At 33.7% G+C, this 19932-nt stretch overlaps 3 protein-coding genes across 4 annotated transcripts; 2 read left to right on the top strand and 1 right to left on the bottom strand.

Moving 5' to 3' along the window:
- The first annotated feature begins 5018 nt into the window (after positions 1-5018).
- On the top strand, positions 5019-7389 carry LOC133871254 (uncharacterized). The gene is made up of 4 exons (XM_062308655.1): positions 5019-6069; positions 6554-6624; positions 6719-6881; positions 6993-7389. Exons 1-4 carry the CDS (start codon positions 5950-5952, stop codon positions 7122-7124), a joined length of 486 nt encoding a protein of 161 aa, XP_062164639.1. The 5' UTR covers positions 5019-5949; the 3' UTR covers positions 7125-7389.
- Positions 7390-10182: 2793 nt separating this feature from the next.
- Positions 10183-14427, bottom strand: LOC133870322 (pentatricopeptide repeat-containing protein At4g31850, chloroplastic). Of its 2 annotated transcripts, XM_062307415.1 has the most exons (3): positions 12175-14427; positions 10658-12039; positions 10183-10506 (listed from the first exon to the last, which is right to left on the bottom strand). In XM_062307415.1, exons 1-2 carry the CDS (start codon positions 14035-14037, stop codon positions 10714-10716), a joined length of 3189 nt encoding a protein of 1062 aa, XP_062163399.1. In that variant the 5' UTR covers positions 14038-14427; the 3' UTR covers positions 10183-10506; positions 10658-10713. The 2 variants fall into 2 exon arrangements, with proteins under 2 accessions (XP_062163399.1, XP_062163397.1); XM_062307413.1 differs by having other exon boundaries at positions 10658-14427.
- A 1152-nt stretch (positions 14428-15579) lies between these two features.
- On the top strand, positions 15580-19622 carry LOC133870324 (H/ACA ribonucleoprotein complex subunit 3-like protein). The gene is made up of 4 exons (XM_062307416.1): positions 15580-15709; positions 16295-16369; positions 18011-18053; positions 19243-19622. The coding sequence occupies exons 2-4, from the start codon at positions 16316-16318 to the stop codon at positions 19338-19340; spliced, it is 195 nt and encodes a 64-aa protein (XP_062163400.1). The 5' UTR covers positions 15580-15709; positions 16295-16315; the 3' UTR covers positions 19341-19622.
- Positions 19623-19932: the final 310 nt, after the last annotated feature.

The raw sequence follows: 19932 nt of genomic DNA on the forward strand, positions 1-19932 counted from the left end.
TGCCTTTGAAACTCTCCATGTTTTTGCCCACCTCGGTTTCAATTCTTATCATAGATAGTACATTGCTTAAGGATAAAAATGGAGATGGTTCATTTGTCCATCTTTGTGTCCATAAAACTAATAGAAATCCATGTCAAACCAATAACAAAAAAAAACTGTCACGTGGCCATATGCCTCATTAAAAATTAAAAAACTCATTCAAAATATATATTTTTTTAGAAAAAAAAAAACAAGAAAAAAGAAAGAGAGGAAGGGGCGGCTCGAGCCACCCCCCATGACCAACCAGTGGGTGGTTTCGGGGGGTGGTTCGACCCCCCATAAGGAGCCAACACTTAAAACTAATTTTTAAGGATTGGCCTTTTGGTGGTATCCAAACCACCCTCAATAACCAAGGGGATGATTTGGTCACTCCCATATAACAGTTATAACTGGTCTGGGAGTGATTCTGTTACCCCCGAAAGGTTAGCTCTTAAAAATCAAGGTGGACAAAAATAAAGTCATTAAACCACATAGGGATCAAATGCATTCCAAAAAAAAAAAAAAAAAGCAAACATTGGGGTGGTTCGAGCCACCCCCAAATGGCTAAATGGGTGTGGCTGCCAAGGCCCTTGGGGGTGGTTCAACCAACCCTTAAAAAAAAAATTAATAATAATAATAATAAAATTAAGAGCATATGTTGTAGGTGGTCTTTTCTTGATATCAGATTTAGATTTATTGTTCTTTTGGTTGATGGTAGATGTGATCCAGAGTTTTCGTCTTAAATTATCTTGGTGTTCTAAGCTAATGTGGCCTACTAGTATTGGAGAGCATAAAGAATATAGTTTATGTTAGGTTCTTATAAAAGTTATTATCTATATTTAATGGTGTACACGATGTCACATGATTATTGATTTAATAGAGCTTCTTTCTTTTTTTTTTCTTTTTTCTTACATAATTTAATAGAGTTTTAAACTAACCCTTCTTGCTTCTGTTAAAACAAACAAAATAAATTACCTTTAAAAAATTTCAAATGCTAATTTTAATTACAATCCAATTTAAACTGCTCTATCCAGCACAACATTATAGTATATTCTTTGAACAATGTTCTTTGGGACTGACCATATTAAAAGGATAAAATTTTCTTCCAAACATTTATTTTTTTAAAATGCATGTAAGAATGACATGCATTTTAAGTACATGACAGAATTGAAAGATTTTTTTTAAAAAAAAAAAAAAAAATTATCCATATTAGAAAGCCCTTGCATCTCTGTCCAATGAAATGGCTTTCTTAGCCTGCAAGTTCAGCAAACTGCCTTGCTTAAAAGGCAATTTGTTTAATGTAATTGAAATATAGGGTTTTATGTTTAGTCAGTTTAGGTCTTTAATTAATGTGATTTTTGAAAGACATTAAGATACTTTTTTGAAATTTTAATGCCCTAGGCAGGCATGCATCTTTTGGAGATAAGATTTATGTAAAACCAAGGGTTAGCTGATTATAGGGAAATTTGAGAAAGATTTGAGTAAAATTTAATGCAAAGTTTGAATTTTGAAAATAACCCTTAAATTTTTTTATTAAATGAAATTTCCATTCCCTTTGGGATTTGTCTTAAAATTTAAAAAAATTAAGAGTTAGAGAAATCAGGCAACTAAGAGAAACATAATTTTCAAACAAAAGAAAAATATTGTTTAGGATAATTAAAGAAAGTTTGATGGTAAAATCCTTAATTACAAATTTGAAATTTTTATTTGAAAAAAATAAAATCTTAGTTTAATAGGTTGATTTGTTCAATCCCATTCCCATATGAGATATGATATGTTTACAATTTCATGTTTACAATAACCATTTGATCTATTTTATTACATGTAGGTCCTATATATCGAATGGTTTATCTTAAAAAAAGTTGTTAGAGTTGTACGAAAGTTGTAAACATATCATATCTCTATTTCATATTTGCATTTGCCAAAGAGAAATGCTAGAGCTCGTTCTAGTGTTATTATGAGGTCCTTCTATGCTGACATGGCACCCTATTTTTAATAATGAAAAACTACAACTTGATTTATCTCTCCTGTTTTTATTAAATAATACAAGGTGCCATGTTAGCATAGAATGAGCTCTAGCATTCATCTTTTCCAAAATCCTTTATAATTAGAAGATTACAATTTAATATCAAATGATATTTGGAATTAATGATACATTAAATTTGAAATCAATAATACATTAGTTCTAAAATACACTTATGTTTATATTTGTTTTCCTTCCAAATGATCCAATTGGCTGAATCGTATAATTTGTATTTGATTATGTTGTTTTGAAGTCTAAACATATCCTTAATTGTTTAATATTCATAGCTTAATTTGTAATTATGTGAACACATACTTTAATACTTTTAATTTTTAAAATGTGATCTAATGATTCTTATGTATCTAAAGAAATAAAATTATAGGGAAAAATACACATATCCCCCTCAAATTACCACTCAAATGACTCAATTGTCAATGTACCCCTCAAACTATCAATTGTGTCAATTGCCTTCCTTAAACTACCAAAAAATGTCAATGTCCCCCTAATACCAACAAAAAGACAAAAATAACCCTAAATTTTTTTGAATTAGACAAAAATGTCCTTATAAATTCGGAAAGAAAAAAAACTAAAACTAAAAATAAAAACTAAAAAATTATTTTTTAAAAACCAAATTAAATAAATAAAATAAAAAAACGAAAAAAATAATAAAAAAACGAAAAGGAAAGTTTTTTTTTAAAAAAAAAAAAAAAAAAAAAACAAACGAAAAAATAACTGAAAAATATCAAAACAATTTTTTTTTAAAAAAAAAAAAACCAAACGAAAAAGAAAAAGGAAAAACCAGTTTTTTATTAAATTAAAAAAACGAAAAAGAATGATTTTTTTTAAAAAAAAAAAAAAAAACCAAACGAAAAAATAACTGAAACTTACAAAAATAATTTGTTTTAACAAAAAAAAAAACGAAAAAAAAAAACCAGTTTTTAATTTATTATTATTATTTTTTGTACAAATTTTTGTTATTTTATATTTTTTAAAATATTTTTTTAGATTTTAATAATTTTATGAAGGGTATTTTTGTCATTGGGGGGACATTGACAGTTTTTGGTAGTTTAGGGAGGAACATTGACACAATTAGTAGTTTGGGGGGGGAACATTGACAATGAGGTAGTAGTTTGAGGGGGTAATGTGTACTTTTCCCAAAATTATAACAATAGTCAATATAAATATTAACTAACATATATTAAGTTAATAACATTAACAATGATAATTATTAATATTCATATGGTCCTATGTATCTAATGATAATACTTTTTTTTTTTAAAAAAAAAAAAACATTTCTTAAGTAAGAAGTATCATGTGATCTTGAATCTTAAAATGTGAAAAAAAAAAAAAAAAAAAAAACAACAAAAAACAATTCTTAAAGTAATAAGTATTATTTGATCTTGAATCTTAAAAGGTGATCTAACAATTTTTAAGTATCTAATGATTTTATGGCACAATGTTAGATCATATAATCATGTGATCTATATTATAATGATAGTACTTATTATCATATGAACTAAATTATAATGAAAATATTTAATTTGTGATTATAATTAATACATTAGTAATTATAACTATATTCAATTAATTTAGAATTATATGAATAATATGATAACAATTCAGAATTGTCATTATATCATATGATTAACGTAAACTGATACTTACATATGTAATCTATATACCTAACTATTGTATCTAAGTATGATTAATAATTGTTAGATACTTGTAATCTTAAATCATGCTTAACCATTGCATATGAGTATCTAGATACTTAATCATTGTATTCATATGAATTTTTATACTTATTTGATATTATGTGGCTATAATTTATACTTGTACTTAATTTGTGTGTATGTTATGAGTTATATGTGTATATATATAAAATATTTTATGAATTATGAATCATATAATATCATATGACTTATAAAATTATCTATGAAAAGTATGATCATATGATCTAATAATTCGTATGATCTTAAATTTTGGATCACGTGATCTAATGATTCTTAAGTATCTAATGATAATACTTATAACATATAATCATATCCATCTATATAGTGATTATATGTTATATGACACAATATTATATTATTATATGATTATATAGTCATATTATATTTCATAAATAATATGATTGACATATTAAGTATATGAATTGTCATTAGATCATATGATTAACAGATTAAGTATTGCTTTTATTCACTTTTACTATTTAATATACATATAACCAATTATTTATTACTACTTAATATATAATGACAATTGTTATTTGTTACGAGTCGAACCTTAATAAACGAGTTGATCCTTATACGAGTGGGTTCACAATATTAACCGATTTGAGTCGAGTTTATATGAGTTTGTATCGTTTAATAATCGAGCCAAGTTTCGTGTTCACGAACGGGTCAGAACGGCTCACTTAATAATTGATTCGAACACGAGTTAAATTTAGTCGAGTCAATTCCGAATAAGCTCGCGGTAGGTCAGCTCATTCAGCTCATTTACACTCCTACCAGAGTCGATTTCGAATAAGCTCGTGGTAGCTCAGCTCATTCGGCTCATTTACACTCCTACCACAATAACAGGCCCACCATATGACTATTAAACAAAGATTGAAAAATAAAAAAGAAAGACCATCCTCAAATAAGATGAGAGTTTTTTTCTTCCTAAACTCTATTTTTTTACTTTTTATTTACAAATACATTACTGACTTAATGACAACCCTAGATAGATGCAACTCTAATGGCTGTTTTCTTTGTTTTGTAGGCAGCCATCGACCGTTCCGAACGTGCAAAAATCTGTTTTTACAGAAATTAACACGACACTTTCTGTTTATTGAGACAAAAAAATAAAAAAAATAAACAGGGTGTTTTGGTACTTTCAACTCCCCATGAAAAGTCCTCCTTGGAACCTATGAGCAAACGGCAGCCATTTATCTCCTGCCTTTTCTGCACCACCCCATTCCATCTCCGTCTCTCTGTCTCTATGCCATATCCAAACCTTCCAACCTTTTTATTTATATATATAGATAATACAAACAGACTCATTCCTCTTCTGTCTCTCTTAAGAAGTAAGAATGGCCCAGCTGGACCAAAAAAATTTGTAGAGGGAAAAGTAAAAAAAATAAAAAGAGACGGAATTTGAAGGAATGGAAGGAAAGAAAGATAGATATATGTCCTCAATTGTCCTCCAACCACAACTCCCTCCCAAGGCAAACTCTACTTGCCACAAATGCCCTTCTGCGAATCCATCTTCATCACTCATTCCTTCCTCTCCATCTCCAATCTTCATGGGCCTTTTCGGTTTCTTACCTTCAACGACTCCACAGAAAGAGAGCCAAACCAAGTTACACAGAACCGCCTCTCTCTACAAATACCTTTTATTGTATTTACAACTATTATTTCCTCTCTATATAAATCTCAAACCTTATTTTCCACCTCCAATTGGGTTTTTTGCTTTTCCTTCACTCAATCGCCAAGTTTTGTTCTTGGATTAGTGGTTTTGGAGAAGAATGTGAGAAGGGCTATAGTGGGTTCTCGTCAATTTTCTGTTTCTCTCTCTCTGAAAGACCCTTATTTGAATAGGATTCGTTTTTCTTTGCCTTATATTTTTGGAATTGTGGTTAAAGACTCAATTTTGGAGTAGGAGTTGAAAAGGGTTTTCTTGGATTTGTGGTTTTGGAGAAGAAGTTGAGAAGGGTTTTAGTGGGTTCTCATCAATTTTCTGTCTCGACCTTTATCTCTCTCTAAACCACCCCCCCCCCCCCCCCCCCCTATTTGAATAGGATTCCTCTTTTCTTTGCCTTTTATTGAATAATTGTGGTTAAAGACCTAAATTTGGAGTAGGAGGTGAAAAGGGTTGTCTCTTTTCAACCTTTTATTTTGCTAAGTTTTGATGTTGGAGATGCAATTATGAAGGCTATGATGAAAAGGGTCTCCATGGATTCTCATCAATCTCGCCCTATGAATGAAGAAGCTAAGGCTAAGCTTAAATATCAAAATTTATTGCAGGACTACTTGGAACTGCAAAAGGTTAGTCTTCTCTATTTAAAAAACTAAATTCTCTAGGGTTTGGTATGTTGTTTGATACTATATTGTTAATTGAGTGTGACAGTGAAACTTTGTGTTTATAATGTGTTTTCTATCTGTGTAACTTTAAATTCTATTGATCCCATATAGTTCTTGGTGTTTCTTATTATAGTTATGATGGTTTCTAGCGATCTAGCTGTGTTTGGTTTCTGAGAATGTGGAAAAGAAGAAAATAAAATCTTGAATCTTATGCTGTATGTGTTAATGTAACCACCCACACTAACCTCAATGGCACCAAAAAAGTTCAAAGGAATAAAGAACAAATTTTACTCGGTAATTGTATCTGGTTTGGTAGGGGAATTTTTTTAAAAAAAAAAAAGAAAAAAAACTCTCAACAATTATATAATTTAGAGGGAATTATTGGCTTCTGATATTTTTGGCAGCATAGTTTGTCTTTTGCTAAATGTTTATTGTCAATGTATGATAGGAATTCGTTTCAAAGAAGAGAAAATTGCAGACTGCGAAACTGAATAGAGAAAACCTATTGTCTGAAGTCCGGTATGGTCTTCTTTTCTTGGTTTGGATGTATTTCAATGTTTTTCTATGATTAATGTAAGATAACCTGCTGTTTCTTTTTAATGGAATTTTTCAGATTTTTGAGACAAAGACGTAAACATTTAGTGAAGTCACAATCGCCCAAAGGTGAACACGAAATCGCCCAACAGCACGATTCAGATGTAAATGAGAGGAACTATAATGTCAATGAAGCTGTTCTGAAACGCCGTTCTCCAATGCCAGATATGAAGCCGATTTCGGTAATAACCTTGTGACTGATTTTGGATTGACAATTAAAATATTAACAAATGTCTGTGGTTATGAGTTTTTTGTATGCATGTTGATAGTGATTATTCTTATATATTGTGCAGAATGATGGAGAGCAGGACTTGAACAGAGAAGAAGACATTGATTGTGAGCCACTGAGAGTAGAGAAGAAACCTAAGACTTGTTTGATCAATTATAAAATAGTGGAGAAGAAGAAAATCTCATTGAAGGTCTGAATTTTGATAGAGAAAATACTCAATTGTTTTATTGTGAGGAAGAAAAGAGGAAAAGAATTCATTGTCAATGCTTTGGTAATTGTTATTCAGGCTCTTTTACATATAGGTTTTCCTCCATTCAGGCTCTTGTCATATGCATTGTTCTTTGTGAACTGTAGAGAGTATACATGGAAATTACCCATGTAGTTGGGATTAAGGCTTTTAGGGTAAAGATGAAACTTGTGAAACACCTCTCAATAAGATCCATATTACTATTTTTCTTTCCGATTCCTAATGTCAATTTAATATATTGGTTTGTTCTAGTCTAATTTGGAGGAAAATTTTATCCCCAAAGGAAAAATAGAACTTGAACATCACCTTGGTTGACCAATCGATAACCATGGTAATTCAGTTGTTCCATGATCTATACTTTCATTATACTTTTTGGTGTTTGCAAAGAGTTTGTTATGTTAAAACTTACAAGCCTAAAGCATTTGGAGACAACATTGAGAAGATCCAAAATATTATTGTGAATTCTACTGTAATGATCCAATGAAAGTGTTAGTCACTAATGCACTATTATTTTAAAATGACTAGTTAAGTAACAATTGAAATTTCATATAGCCACTTAAAAAGCATGGAATCACACTGTATGACTACGCACTTAATGTGGGCAATTCACTTGCCCAACTTGAGACTAACTTTTTAAGATGTCACAATCTCTTCCATTCAAATCCCATAACATTCTCGTCAGGGCCCATGTGATGCAGTGTCTTAGTACTACATGGTCAAGACTGGCTCAATAAATTATGGGGTCTTAGGCGATTATTTTAAATGAGGCTTTCTTTTAATATTTAAATATTAAATAAATATAGATTTTTAATTTTTTTATTATACTTTTATATTAAAATCATCGTTTTCGCTTTTGAAATTCAATTTTATGTTACTAGTGGCAAGCCTATATAAATTTTACAGGGGCGCAAACACACGTAATATTATATTTTTTGCTAAACATTTTACTATTCAACAAAAAATCTACGTAACTCTTAAGTTTTTGTGTTTTGATACACAATACAGAAGTTTTGTTTGACAAAAATGATAAAGTGATATAAGAGGTAAAAAAACAAAAATAAAATTAATAACATGACAAGTTTTTGTTGGCTATCACATCAGAATATGTGGCTGTGGATGACCGATAAAAACAATGAAAAATGTGTGGTTATGACATGTGGTTTTATCTTGTCTTCACAATAATAATAATAAAAAAAAGGCTGAGCCATTAGTTTCAAACTCAGAGCCATAGATCTAGAAAAAAAAAACCTTGCAGAGAAGAAGAAAAAAAGAAAAGAAAAAGTGAGTACTCAAGAGTCATAGATCGATAAAATAGTAGATGAAAATCCTACCACCCATCACGGTGGTTAGCATCTTAGTGGTTGTGTTTTTACCTTGGGTTAATGGGTACGAAAGTTTGCTGGAAGGAGAGATTGAGTCTCAGACGAGCTTAGTGGTCTTGGCCCTCTTACCAACTGACTGCTAGAAAAATTTGTATAGCTTTTCAAGAAGTGATTTTGGTAATTTGCTGGAATTAAGAGAATGATATTTTTTTTTTTTTTTACTTTTAAATCCGTGTTCCTAGATTGACAGTTGATATTTTTATGTGGAGTTCTAGAGCCTCCCAAAGGGTGAAATAATGTGCTGCTTTTTTTTTTCTTTTCTTGTGCAAAAGTGTTGTGTTCTTGGGCCTCTAATGATCGATTTTTCTGTGGGAGTTGGAGTAAGGGAGAGATAATGCACGTTTTTGTCTTGGCAATCGTTGTTTTCTTAGGCCTTGACGATTGATTTTTCAATGAGTTACAATTCCAAAACAGAGATAATGCACTAATTTTTTTTCTTTAAATAGTTGTTGACTTGTTTTTTTTTCTTCAAACTGTCTCAGTTTCACGGGGCCTTTTTCTATCTTTTACGGGGTCTCATGGGGCCTTCTTCCATCTATTTTACGGGGTCTTCTCCCATCTTTTATGGGGCCTTCTTCCACTAGGGGCCTTAGGCGACCACCTTAGTCGCCTAGTGGAAAAGTCGGCCTTGTGCATGGTACTGCTAAGTTTGTTCTGATACCAAATTGTAACATCCCTTCTCGTAAGCATCGTTCGAACCAAAAACACAAGGATACTAGAATTCCATAAACTACAAATCAAAGCAAACTAAACATCTCATCATAATTAAAACTTAAACCTTCGCATCATTGTTACCACATCTCATCCCATTAAAACTTAAACGTAACAGAAGAAAGTGTCCTTAAACATAAAAGAACTAATGCACTACAAACACTAATTTAATCATCTTCTAAGCGAAGGCTTTCGAGACTAGTTTTTCTGGTTCGTTACATCCACAATGCTCTATCGATTCAATGAATATGGCATCCTCCACACCAACCACAATTAATGCTAGGATAGGAAAGCATTAGATTAGATTGTGCTAGTTTGTTTAAGCTCAATTTCTACTTCACTGGCAGACTCGATGGGACTTGAATCCTTTAAGCAAAACACCCTTTAAACTTTAACGAAGTAACCTCAGCAAGACAGATATGTCAATGTTCACATATGATATGATTGGTTCTGTAAACATAATTTTCATGTAAAATCTGAAATTTATATTGGTATGGATAAAAGTGGTGTTAAACATGGTAGAATATAAATGAAATGTGTTGGTTCACTAAATGATAATTGTTGGTACAACAAATCAGCATAGGGCCCAAACTTAAAGCCCATTTAATATAAAAGACCCACTCCAGCAACCCACTACATGGCAATAATCGGATAGCTCTAAGCTCATCATGTGGCAAGCATTCAAGAAGTATATTCATCAAGCCCCTTACTTTAAAAAGAGGAACTCTACGCAGAAATAAACACAGGCTTAGGTCTACGTCTCTCTCTCTCTCTCTCAAAAACTCTCTATTCAGTTTCCTCTCAAATGCTATACTAACTCAACCATCAGAGTCCCAGTCCCCTTGGGGACCGATGGATTCCGGTGAGTCGGTGACCATTTTCTCTATTTAGCAGGAGCTCCATTGCCAGTTCAATAGTCTGAAAAAAATTGCTTCAACAATGATCAAGGACATGGATAGTACAAGATATAGCATTTACACTTTAAAAATCAAATTATTACATTACAGAGCCTTATAAACATAGGGTAAAAAGGCAAAATATTCACAGTTCTTGACAACAACACTTCAGAAGACTTCAAATTCAGGACGGATAAGGGTGTCTTAAACAGGACAGATTTCTTACCACCAACCTTTCAAATACATCTAGTGTCAGGATGAACAAAGTTATTCCCACAAAATTGAATTTGTACGTGCATGATAATTACCAAACCCATTTACTGCAGTTGGGCTGAAGCATCGCTGAAAAGCCAAGTTAACCAAACATTGGTGTAAAAGGGAGAATCCCAACACATGAATTAATCAAAAGAGGATAGCCAAACTAAAGAAGGATTTTGAATTCAGCAGAACATTTCAGACTTCTGCTTTACAAGGAGAGTTAAAAAAGTAATACCTGATATACCTATCAGCAAGAATGTACAATCCAGTGACCCCATGAGCTCAATAATGTCAAGACTGATTAGGAAGCTGTGCAAAAGTTCCCATGTTGGGGATGCAGCCACCGACCATCATCTTCTTGTAGACTGCATAAGCATGGTCTGGATTTCCTGACATACCATATCCTCGAATGAGAGCATTGTAGGTGAACACATCCGGTTCAAGACCTAAAAGTTGCAGTTCTTCATACATCTTCCCAGCTTGCTCCACCATTCCAACAATCCCAAGATTGAGGATTAATGAATTGTAAGTGTAAAGATCAGGAGTAATGCCCTTATTTTGCATTTCATGAAAAAGAGAAAGAGCTTCCTCTATCCTCTGTGATCTTCCAAGTCCACTAATTATAAGATTGTAAGAGACCAAGTCGGGATCGATGCCAGTCGCCTTTAGTTCCTCAAAGTAATGCAAAGCATCATCAACTCTCCCTGCCATGCACAGGCAATCCACAAGAATGGTGTAAGACTTCAAATCAGGTCTTATTCCTTCTTTGACCATTCTTTTAAAAAACTCGCAAGCAGTTTCCACATCACCAGCTTTCCCAAATCCATTTATAAGAATATTGTAAATGGCACAGTTGGGCTTGCATCTACTGTCCAGCATCTCTTCAAAGAACTGCATTGCTTCCTCGAGTCTTCCTGACTTCAAAAGTCCATCTAGAAGAGGGCCATATGTACAAGGTGTGGGAGAAAAATCACCACTTATGAGATCATAGTAAAGACCTATAGCCTTATCTAAACTATTAGATTTTACAAGACCAGAGATCAATATATTATGAGTTATGGTGTTAGGCTTGCATCCCCTACAATGCATCTCTTTATACAGGTCAAGAAGTTCATTTATCTTCCCAGCTTTTCCATGAGAAGCAAGCAACAAGTTGTATGTGAAAACATCTGGGGCACAACCACTGTTCATCATCTCTGTGAAAAGATCCCAAGCTCTTTCAGTACTCCGGATTTCAAGAAGCCCATCAATCAAACAATTATATACTTCCAGTGTTGGGGTAATTCCCAGAGTTTTGGTAAATTTCACAAACAAAATTTCAGCATCAAGAGCTTTCTTATGCTTACACAAAAATACAATGAAAGGAATCAATACTGACTCATCGTGGCAAATCCCATTGGACACCAGTCTTTCAGCAAATAATATGGCTTTATCTAATTCAGCTTCCGTCAATATCCCTCCCACTAAATCTTCCCAAAAAGGCCCGTCTGTCTGAACCCCAACCTGATATACAAAATCCTTGGTAATCTTGAAAGCATCCTCAATCGACCGGTCCTTTACAACACCAGGAAGTAGGGTGCATAAAGTTACATGATCAGGATACAGCCATTTCTTCATCTGATGGAAGAACCAGAACGCATCATTAACTCTATTTTCTTTAATTAGGCCATAAATAATAGTGTTGTAAGTCAATACATCAGGAAGGCAGTTCATTGTTGTCATTTTAAAAAGCATTTTCAAGGCCAAGTCAACCTGTTCATTTTTGCTAAGACAATCCAGGAGTGTGTTGAAAGTTACTGTGTTTGGAGGACACCCGAGCCCAGTCATGCTCTCGAAAAACTCGATTGCTTTTTGAACTTGACCGTTCTTCCCTAGTCCAGCTAGTAGTGTGTTGTAAGTCACAACTGTAGGAGCAAGTTTCATGTCCTTGATTCTGCAAAACATTTTCCATGCTTCATCTACTCGTTTAGCCTTGTAAAGTGTGTCAATCAAAGAATTAATTATGATAACATCAGGTTCACATCCATTTCCCATCATCTCAGAAAGTAATTTAATGGCTTCATCTACTTGACCCGACTTACTGTAGCACTTCATCATCATGTTATAAGTTACCGTATCCGGAGCAAGCCCACTATTTTTAATCCCATTAAACATATCTTTTGCTTCTTTAAGCCTACCCATTGCAGCAAGGCTATACAAAGATGCATTACAAGCAACAATATTAGGAACAATTCCTCTAATTTTCATTTGCTTAAAGGTCTGAATAGCTTTGCTAGGATCACCAGACTTTCCATAATAGTCAATGAAAAGGATGTATGTATAGGCAGTAGGTTCAACTCCCAGAGATTGCATATCATTGAAAAGTTTAAATGCCTCGTCCAACCTATTTAGGCTTAAAAGTCCACAAATCAATGCATTATAAGTATGAAGATTCGGTGAGACCCCTTGCTTCTTCATAACATCCAACATGTCAAATGCTTCATCAACATTCCCAGCTTTGCATAAGGCACCAACAAAGATGGTAAAAGTAACCACATCAGGAGCATAGCCATCCTTTTTCATTTCATGCCAAATTTCTTTCAGTGTATCCAAGTCTCTGCAGTCACTAAACTTGTCCAGCAAAGTAATGTAGGTTACTCGATCAGGTTTATGACTGGTAGCTTTCATCTTTGCAAATAATTCCTTGGCATCATCAAGTTTCCCTGCATTACAAAGAGCATCTATAATAACAGTATAAGTAACGACATCAGGCCCACATCCCTCATCATCCATTCTCTTCAGAATCGAATGTGCTTCATCAATTTTCCCAGCCCTCCCAAGTGCTCTAATGCATATAGTGAATGTGTATACGTTTGGCCTCAACCCCAAACTTTCCATCTCTTTTAACAAATCCATTACCGTTTCAACATCCCTTCTCTTCCCCAATGCCACCATAAGCGCTGAGTAAGTCTTCAGGCTAGGCTTATTCCCTTCTGAGACCATACTTCTATAAACCTCCAAAGCCTCCTTATAAAAGCCAGACTGAAGTACCAAATGGATCAACCCGTTATACGAATATGCATTGAGAACAAACCCAGCTTTTCGCATCTTTTTGAGGGCACTTGGTGCTTGGTGAATCCCACCTCTAATGTAAAGGCCTTTAAAAATAGTCAAATAGGTCTTCAAGTTCCTGTTAATGATTTGTTTTTGCATCAAATCGAACACAACAGCCATATCCCCCACCCTCCCGTGAACCCTCAGGACTTCAAGCATGAAATTACATGTTTCAGTGGTATGCACAACACTGGGCAACTGGGCAACAGAGTTAAAGTGAGAAAAAGCACAACTTGGGTCTGAAATCGACTTCAAAACCCCAATAACTTCCTCCGAAGACACTGCATTTTTGGGCTTCCCATTTGGACTTTTCATTACAAACCCACAAAAACCCACTACTCTTCTCCTGTGTTTCTTCCAGTTCACCATAGACCCACTAGGCAAAACCTTCAAATTCCTACACTTCCTTCCTCCTAGCAACCCATTGTGGCTTGAAACATATGTCTTACTATCAGTGAAAGCAGAACCATAAGTGATATTACTACAGCACATACTTGAAGAGCAGAGGATTAACACAGCCATGATGGAATTATACCAAAAAAGGAATGAGCAAAAACGAGTCTATCCCAGAAACAAGAAATGAATTGGTTTATGCGTGTATGGTGACTGTTGAATTGCTTGTGAGAAAACAAAATAACGTAGAGACATACAAACGGGCATGAACTAACCTGTATGGCTTAAAGGTGCGGAGAGAGAGAGAGAGACAGAAAGAGAGAGCGTATTGCTCTGTAGAAGATGAGATTGGCTATGGCGAGAGCGTCAGCTAAGTGGGAACTCCGTGGCCATGGACTTCAGTTCCTGTGATTAGCCTTTCGGATATTTTTCGGTTTTAGTTTAGTAGAGAAAACGATAAGGTGCGGTTAGTCACCAAAAATTCTTGTCAGAACGAGGGACGAAATTGCATTCATTGGTATGACTATCGTGGCAAGAAGAACTTCCTATGGGTTTATTCATCAAAAAAATAAAAAATAAAAAACTTCCAATGGATTTTTTTTTATTTAATAATAATTAAAAAAAAAAAAAAAAAAAAAAAAAAACCATGGTTAGAACTACACTCTTTTATAAATATTTTGACGACTTGATGACACAGTATGATTAAATGGTATTAAAAACAAAGTGATTAATGTGTTTTTAATCAATGCGGACACAAGTAAGCAAGTTGTAAATGTAATATTACTTATTCTTAAAAGCTTTGTGAAAACTTTATTTTTTATTCTTTTTGAGAAATTTTTTTTCTTCTTCTATTAAAATAGGGAAACCTAGGAAGAGGGAATTACAAAGGAGGGTCTTTCTGATGCGAATAGAAGAATAAAATGTGAAAAGTGGGATTGCTACCAAATACAAGGTGAAAAGCGGGCCGTTTAGTAACATGATGCGAGCAAAATTAGACTACTTTGCAACTCAAGCGTGTGATTTGAGAGTTTTTTTTTTTTTTTTTTTTTTTTTTTTTATAGTGACATGACTCTATTCACGTGCTAATACATGTCAACAAATTGTAAAAGAGTGGTAAGTGTACTATTACTCAAATAGGGATTTGCTTTGGGCGTTATAGCTTTTATTACAACTCCCTTAGACCGTCCACATTTTATAGAAATGAATTTCAGTTCACATTTTAGTAGCCGACATGAAAAGTGTTATGGGGACTGCTGCACCAATTTGTAAGAACTTGTAGCGAAAATTGTAATACCCTCTAACAACATCCTCAAAAAAATTTTAAAAAAATGCCACAATTTTGAAAACTATTTAAAATGTATTGTAATTTTAATTGAAAAATTATGTTCAAAATCACCATCGAACGTGTGATTGATCAAATGATGATTTTGATCAAATTGTAATTTTAAAAGTCACCTCATTTTTTGATAGACACTTAATGAATATTTAATGTACATATAGAATTATTCCAATATTCATTACTAGGAAAACAATTAATATGTTCGTAAATATTAAAAATCAAAGTATTTAACTCAAAAAATAGCGGTTAGAATTCAAGCGGCGTATATGGAATTATCAAAAAAATAAGGGGTAAAAAATAGAAATACCCACAAAAAAGGGACAAATAGAAATAAAAGAAAGCGACCTAGTGGTGAAATTGAAAAGGGCAGCCCTAACCCTGACCCCTCCCTAAGCTTCTCGTCGTCGTCTAAAACCCTAACTCTCCTTCTCTCTCTCTCTCTCTCTCTCTCTCTCTCGCAAGGTACAACTTTTTATTCTTATTCTCCTATTCTTTCGCTCTCTGTTTTCCTTTAGCACGAGACATGTAGTTTCATGCGGTTCTGGTCTTACAGTTGTGTGGTATTTTTCTTCTATTGAGTATTAGATGCTGAAGACGTGATTTTGACAAATTTCTAACCTTTAAAATGAAATGGGGCATTAGGGTTTTACTGGGGTTCTAGGATTTGGCGATAGGAAGGACCAGAGAATACATATAATACATATATTTTTCTGGGTGTGTCTCCGTTTGTCTAATATGTTACGCTTTTCTTTTACTTTTTTTCTTTTTTAATTTAATGTTTTTCATTTCGATATTCTAAGGTTTTTGCTCTTGAATGATTTAGCTCTTAACTTATCTCAACAATGAAATGAAAATTTGGAGTCTGAGTCTTGTGGGGCTGAGTACTGATTCCTCATTATGAGTCTGTTGGTTTTCTCTCTGTTATTTTAGGCATTTCACTGTTGTATTTTATGTGAGTTCAACTGATTTGCCTGATTTTCCCTTTGAATGCATTTTTTTTGGGAATCTTTTGTTAGAGAGATATCTGATATTGATCCATTATTTCAGTGGAGTGAACGATTAGCAAAAATGTATCTCCAGTTTTACATTAACGAGAATGGCGACAAAGTCTATACTGCTAAGGTATGGCATACTGATTGATTCTACAGCTCTCGCTTATACAACAGTGGTTGCTGTTTACTTGTTGGAGTCTTCTATGAAGTTTTGTATATATGGACTGCTGTAATACTTGGGCCATTTAAGCTTGTGGGTGTGCATGTGAGTTTGTGAGCACACCGTGTGCAATTGTCAACATCTCCCCACTTCAGAACAGTTCAATTTAATGCCCTGAAAGAGTTAATTGTATTTCTTATTATCAATATGCTGGTTGACGATTCATAATGATTTTTTTTTACCCAAGTGCTAGTTTGGATTTTAATGCAGGTAGATTGTAAACCATGCACATTTACGGTGTACTAAGTGTCACTTGAATGAATTAATGGAATACTTCGTGGTCACAAATTTTTGTTTCAGTAGTAAATTAAGATATAAGCTTTAGGTAAAAAATATAAGGGGTATTTTGTCAAAAGCGCCTTACAATAGTTAGTAGGATTTGGTGGAGGTGTTAGAACCAGATTTGATTTTAGTTTTTGTTAAAGAATAAATTTAATTTGAAGATGGTTATGCTTTTATTGGCCTGAGTAATTTTAGTGGGCATTTGAGTATTAATACTTGGGGTGAGGCCTGAGTGCATCTATTGTTGCATTGAACCACTGCGGCTTATGCAAGGTGGACTTGATCTCTGATAAGTACATGCTCATGAATGAAGTTCTGGATTGGGGCTGCAGACAGGTTGGGTTTGGGATACGACTTAATATATTCAGATCGAGTTATATAGCCTTTTTAGGTTTCTATTCTATGCTTCATTACTATGTCTATGATGATACTCGATTTGTCTGATTAACTTTTAGGTTTCTAACCGTATTTTCTATATATTACTAGTTGGAAAGGGAGAAAAGGAAAATAGTAGATATATTACTATATCAAGGTCGCAGTTGACAGGGTTTATATGGTTTTCTGTATCACGGGAGGTTCTTCTATTTCTTTGCCATTGCTAAAGATAATCAAATATTTTTTCAGAGATTACAGTCCCATAATCTTCTAACATTCATGTGTGAATCACGTAACTTGGATTATATGATAAATGCATGATCTAAATTTTATTTGATACTAACTTTTAAGTTCAGATCTTGCTATCAGAGTGCGTGGAAATTGAAATTGGCACTGTTTTGTTAAGTTGAAGTTGTTATAAAATTTTCAGTACTCAAACTTTAGGGCACCATAAAATTAGTTGATTTTATGTGATTGACACACTTCTTTTGTTCCACTCAGTTAAATTTAGTTAGTATTACTTGAAAAAATTAATTGACTTTACCTATGTCGATACTACACATTTTGGGTAATGTCGATGCTACACATTTTGGGTAATTAAGTTTTATTGGGGAATGTGTTCCTTCCTTTTTAAATGTTCTTGGTTTTGATGCAAAAATCTTCACCTTCTATGCATTCCCCCCATAGAATCCCGATAAATACTCATAAATCTACACCTTCTGTTTTTTTTTTTTTTTTTGGAGAAGGGGGGCAGGGGTGGAGGTTGGAGTGTCTGTAGTTAAGTTAATGCTTACTTTTATCAACACAATTTTTTTTAGAACTGTAAATATTTTATGCTTTGCTTTCTACTGTTAGCTCTCTTTTGTTGACTTTCATTTTCTCTTCTACATGCAGAAAGAATCACCACTGGGACGGGCAACACAATCTGCTCATCCAGGTAGTGTAGCTTGACCTTTTGCCCTTTCTTTATTATTTGTATGGGCATTTGTGTGTAAATATAATGTGAATAAATTACGCCGAATCTAGTTCTACCTCTTACTGATAACATTATGACAGCAGACTGCGGATGCATGTACAGAGGTCAATACACAAATAAATAGTGGATTAGTGAATGCACTTACACAGTCATTGCATTACCTGTGTGTACTTGTAGTCCACTAGTGACTCTTTTTGTACTTGTTTTAAAAACAGCCGACGCTACAGGTCGATCAAGTTTGTTGCTTGAATTTCCATAGAATTATCTTGCCTTGTGTTGTCGTGTTCAGTCTAATTGTTGTAATTCGTGTCCTTAACTGAAAGTCATAGATTCTGTCATTCCATTGCTGGGATTTTGTCATCTGGGTTTCTAATACTACATACTATGGTCACTTCATTTTGTATATAGAACTTGTTATCTATACAACTGTGGCTGCATATGGTTGGTGAAAATCTGTTGTCCAGACTACCTGATTCATGTTTGTTTCGAGAGTTGAGTCCTCATGACCATGTTATGCAATCGGTTTAATCTACTTGCATCATATGGTTGCATATTCCTATATGATGTATGTTGTTGAATAAAATGGCTATTGCTTTGAAGAGGTGATCTTTGTGGTTAGCTATTGGGTTGGGTGGCCCACTTCATTTTAGATTGAGCACCTCATTCTGCTTGACTATGGCCACTTCGTGTTTTGAGTATGGTTATGGTTCTATTTTTTGACCAAATTGGCACATAGAAATTATCAGGGTAAGGAGAAGAAGAAAAGAAAAAAAAAAAAGAAAAAGAGAAACTACTAGGAGCTTTACAATCATGAACTAGTTTTATGTGAGAATGACTGCAAATTCTCCTTTAGGAGCTTCAAACGTGGCGTAGGTAGAAGGACCTGGTATGGAAAAACCTTTTGTATAAGGTTCAACGTGGTGAAGTGAGGTAGAGTAGACTGATGATTTTGTAGTCATTTGGCTTGCTATTGAAAGAAAAAGCTTGCATAGCTCCAAATATTCCCCCCTCCTTCCCTCTCTCCAATATTTTGATTGTTATTTTCTTCATTTTGATATCAATGATGCTAATAATACATAAACATGTTATGCAACTAACTTTAATCATAATTGCTGCTTATCTATTTCTGTCGCCACTTTTTTGGCTGCAGCCCGCTTTTCTCCGGATGACAAATACTCGAGGCAAAGAGTTCTTCTGAAGAAGCGTTTTGGATTGTTGCCAACCCAGCAGCCACCTAAGAAGTATTGAACTCTTGCGGAGTTCAGCTGATATGCTTTATTGTTCTGCAGTCTTATCTTTATTTGGAGCTTCTCGTATGCTGAAGGTGTTATAGTTGCTGTCATGGAGTGATTGTCGGATAGTTGAAATATGTTTAGATTTGTTTTTCTTTTGCAATCCTGTCATCAACTTCATATGTTTTGTGAAATTCAGAAACTTCATTTCAAGCATTTCGGAGTGAAGTATCAATTATTGTTGCAGAGACTTGAGATTGAAGGTGCTTGAAAGGTAAAATGTTGGAAGTATCTTCTATGGAATGCTTGTTGCCTACTTACTGTAGGCCTTGGTTTAAATGATTTGCTTTTGCGTAGGGTTTTAGCTCAAGAGTTCCATTAAAACAAAAATGAAAAAGATCAAATACCCAATTAAAGAATTCCATAGACTGAAAAGGGCGGCATTTAACCTTTTTTTTTTTTTTTTTTTTTTTTAACATTCTTATCATAAAAAAAATGGAAAAATAATATAATTTCTTCAAACTCCTACTCAATTGACAATGTTTATTCCAAATTACCATAAAGTTGGCAATATCTCCCCAATGCCATCCAAAAAGCAAAAGTGACTT

This window comes from Alnus glutinosa, chromosome 6 (genome assembly GCF_958979055.1).
Source record: "Alnus glutinosa chromosome 6, dhAlnGlut1.1, whole genome shotgun sequence".
NCBI lineage: Eukaryota > Viridiplantae > Streptophyta > Magnoliopsida > Fagales > Betulaceae > Alnus > Alnus glutinosa.

What these genes read in the sequence shown, in the direction of transcription:
- LOC133871254 (XM_062308655.1), top strand. Translation starts at nt 5,950, where the DNA reads ATGAAGGCTATGATGAAAAGGGTCTCCATGGATTCTCATCAATCTCGC. An exon ending in ACTACTTGGAACTGCAAAAG is followed by an intron (nt 6,070 to 6,553) that starts GTTAGTCTTCTC and finishes AATGTATGATAG; the next exon opens with GAATTCGTTTCAAAGAAGAG. An exon ending in AACCTATTGTCTGAAGTCCG is followed by an intron (nt 6,625 to 6,718) that starts GTATGGTCTTCT and finishes GGAATTTTTCAG; the next exon opens with ATTTTTGAGACAAAGACGTA.
- LOC133870322 (XM_062307413.1), bottom strand. Translation starts at nt 14,037, where the DNA reads ATGGCTGTGTTAATCCTCTGCTCTTCAAGTATGTGCTGTAGTAATATC.
- LOC133870324 (XM_062307416.1), top strand. Translation starts at nt 16,316, where the DNA reads ATGTATCTCCAGTTTTACATTAACGAGAATGGCGACAAAGTCTATACT. An exon ending in ACAAAGTCTATACTGCTAAG is followed by an intron (nt 16,370 to 18,010) that starts GTATGGCATACT and finishes TTCTACATGCAG; the next exon opens with AAAGAATCACCACTGGGACG. An exon ending in AACACAATCTGCTCATCCAG is followed by an intron (nt 18,054 to 19,242) that starts GTAGTGTAGCTT and finishes TTTTGGCTGCAG; the next exon opens with CCCGCTTTTCTCCGGATGAC.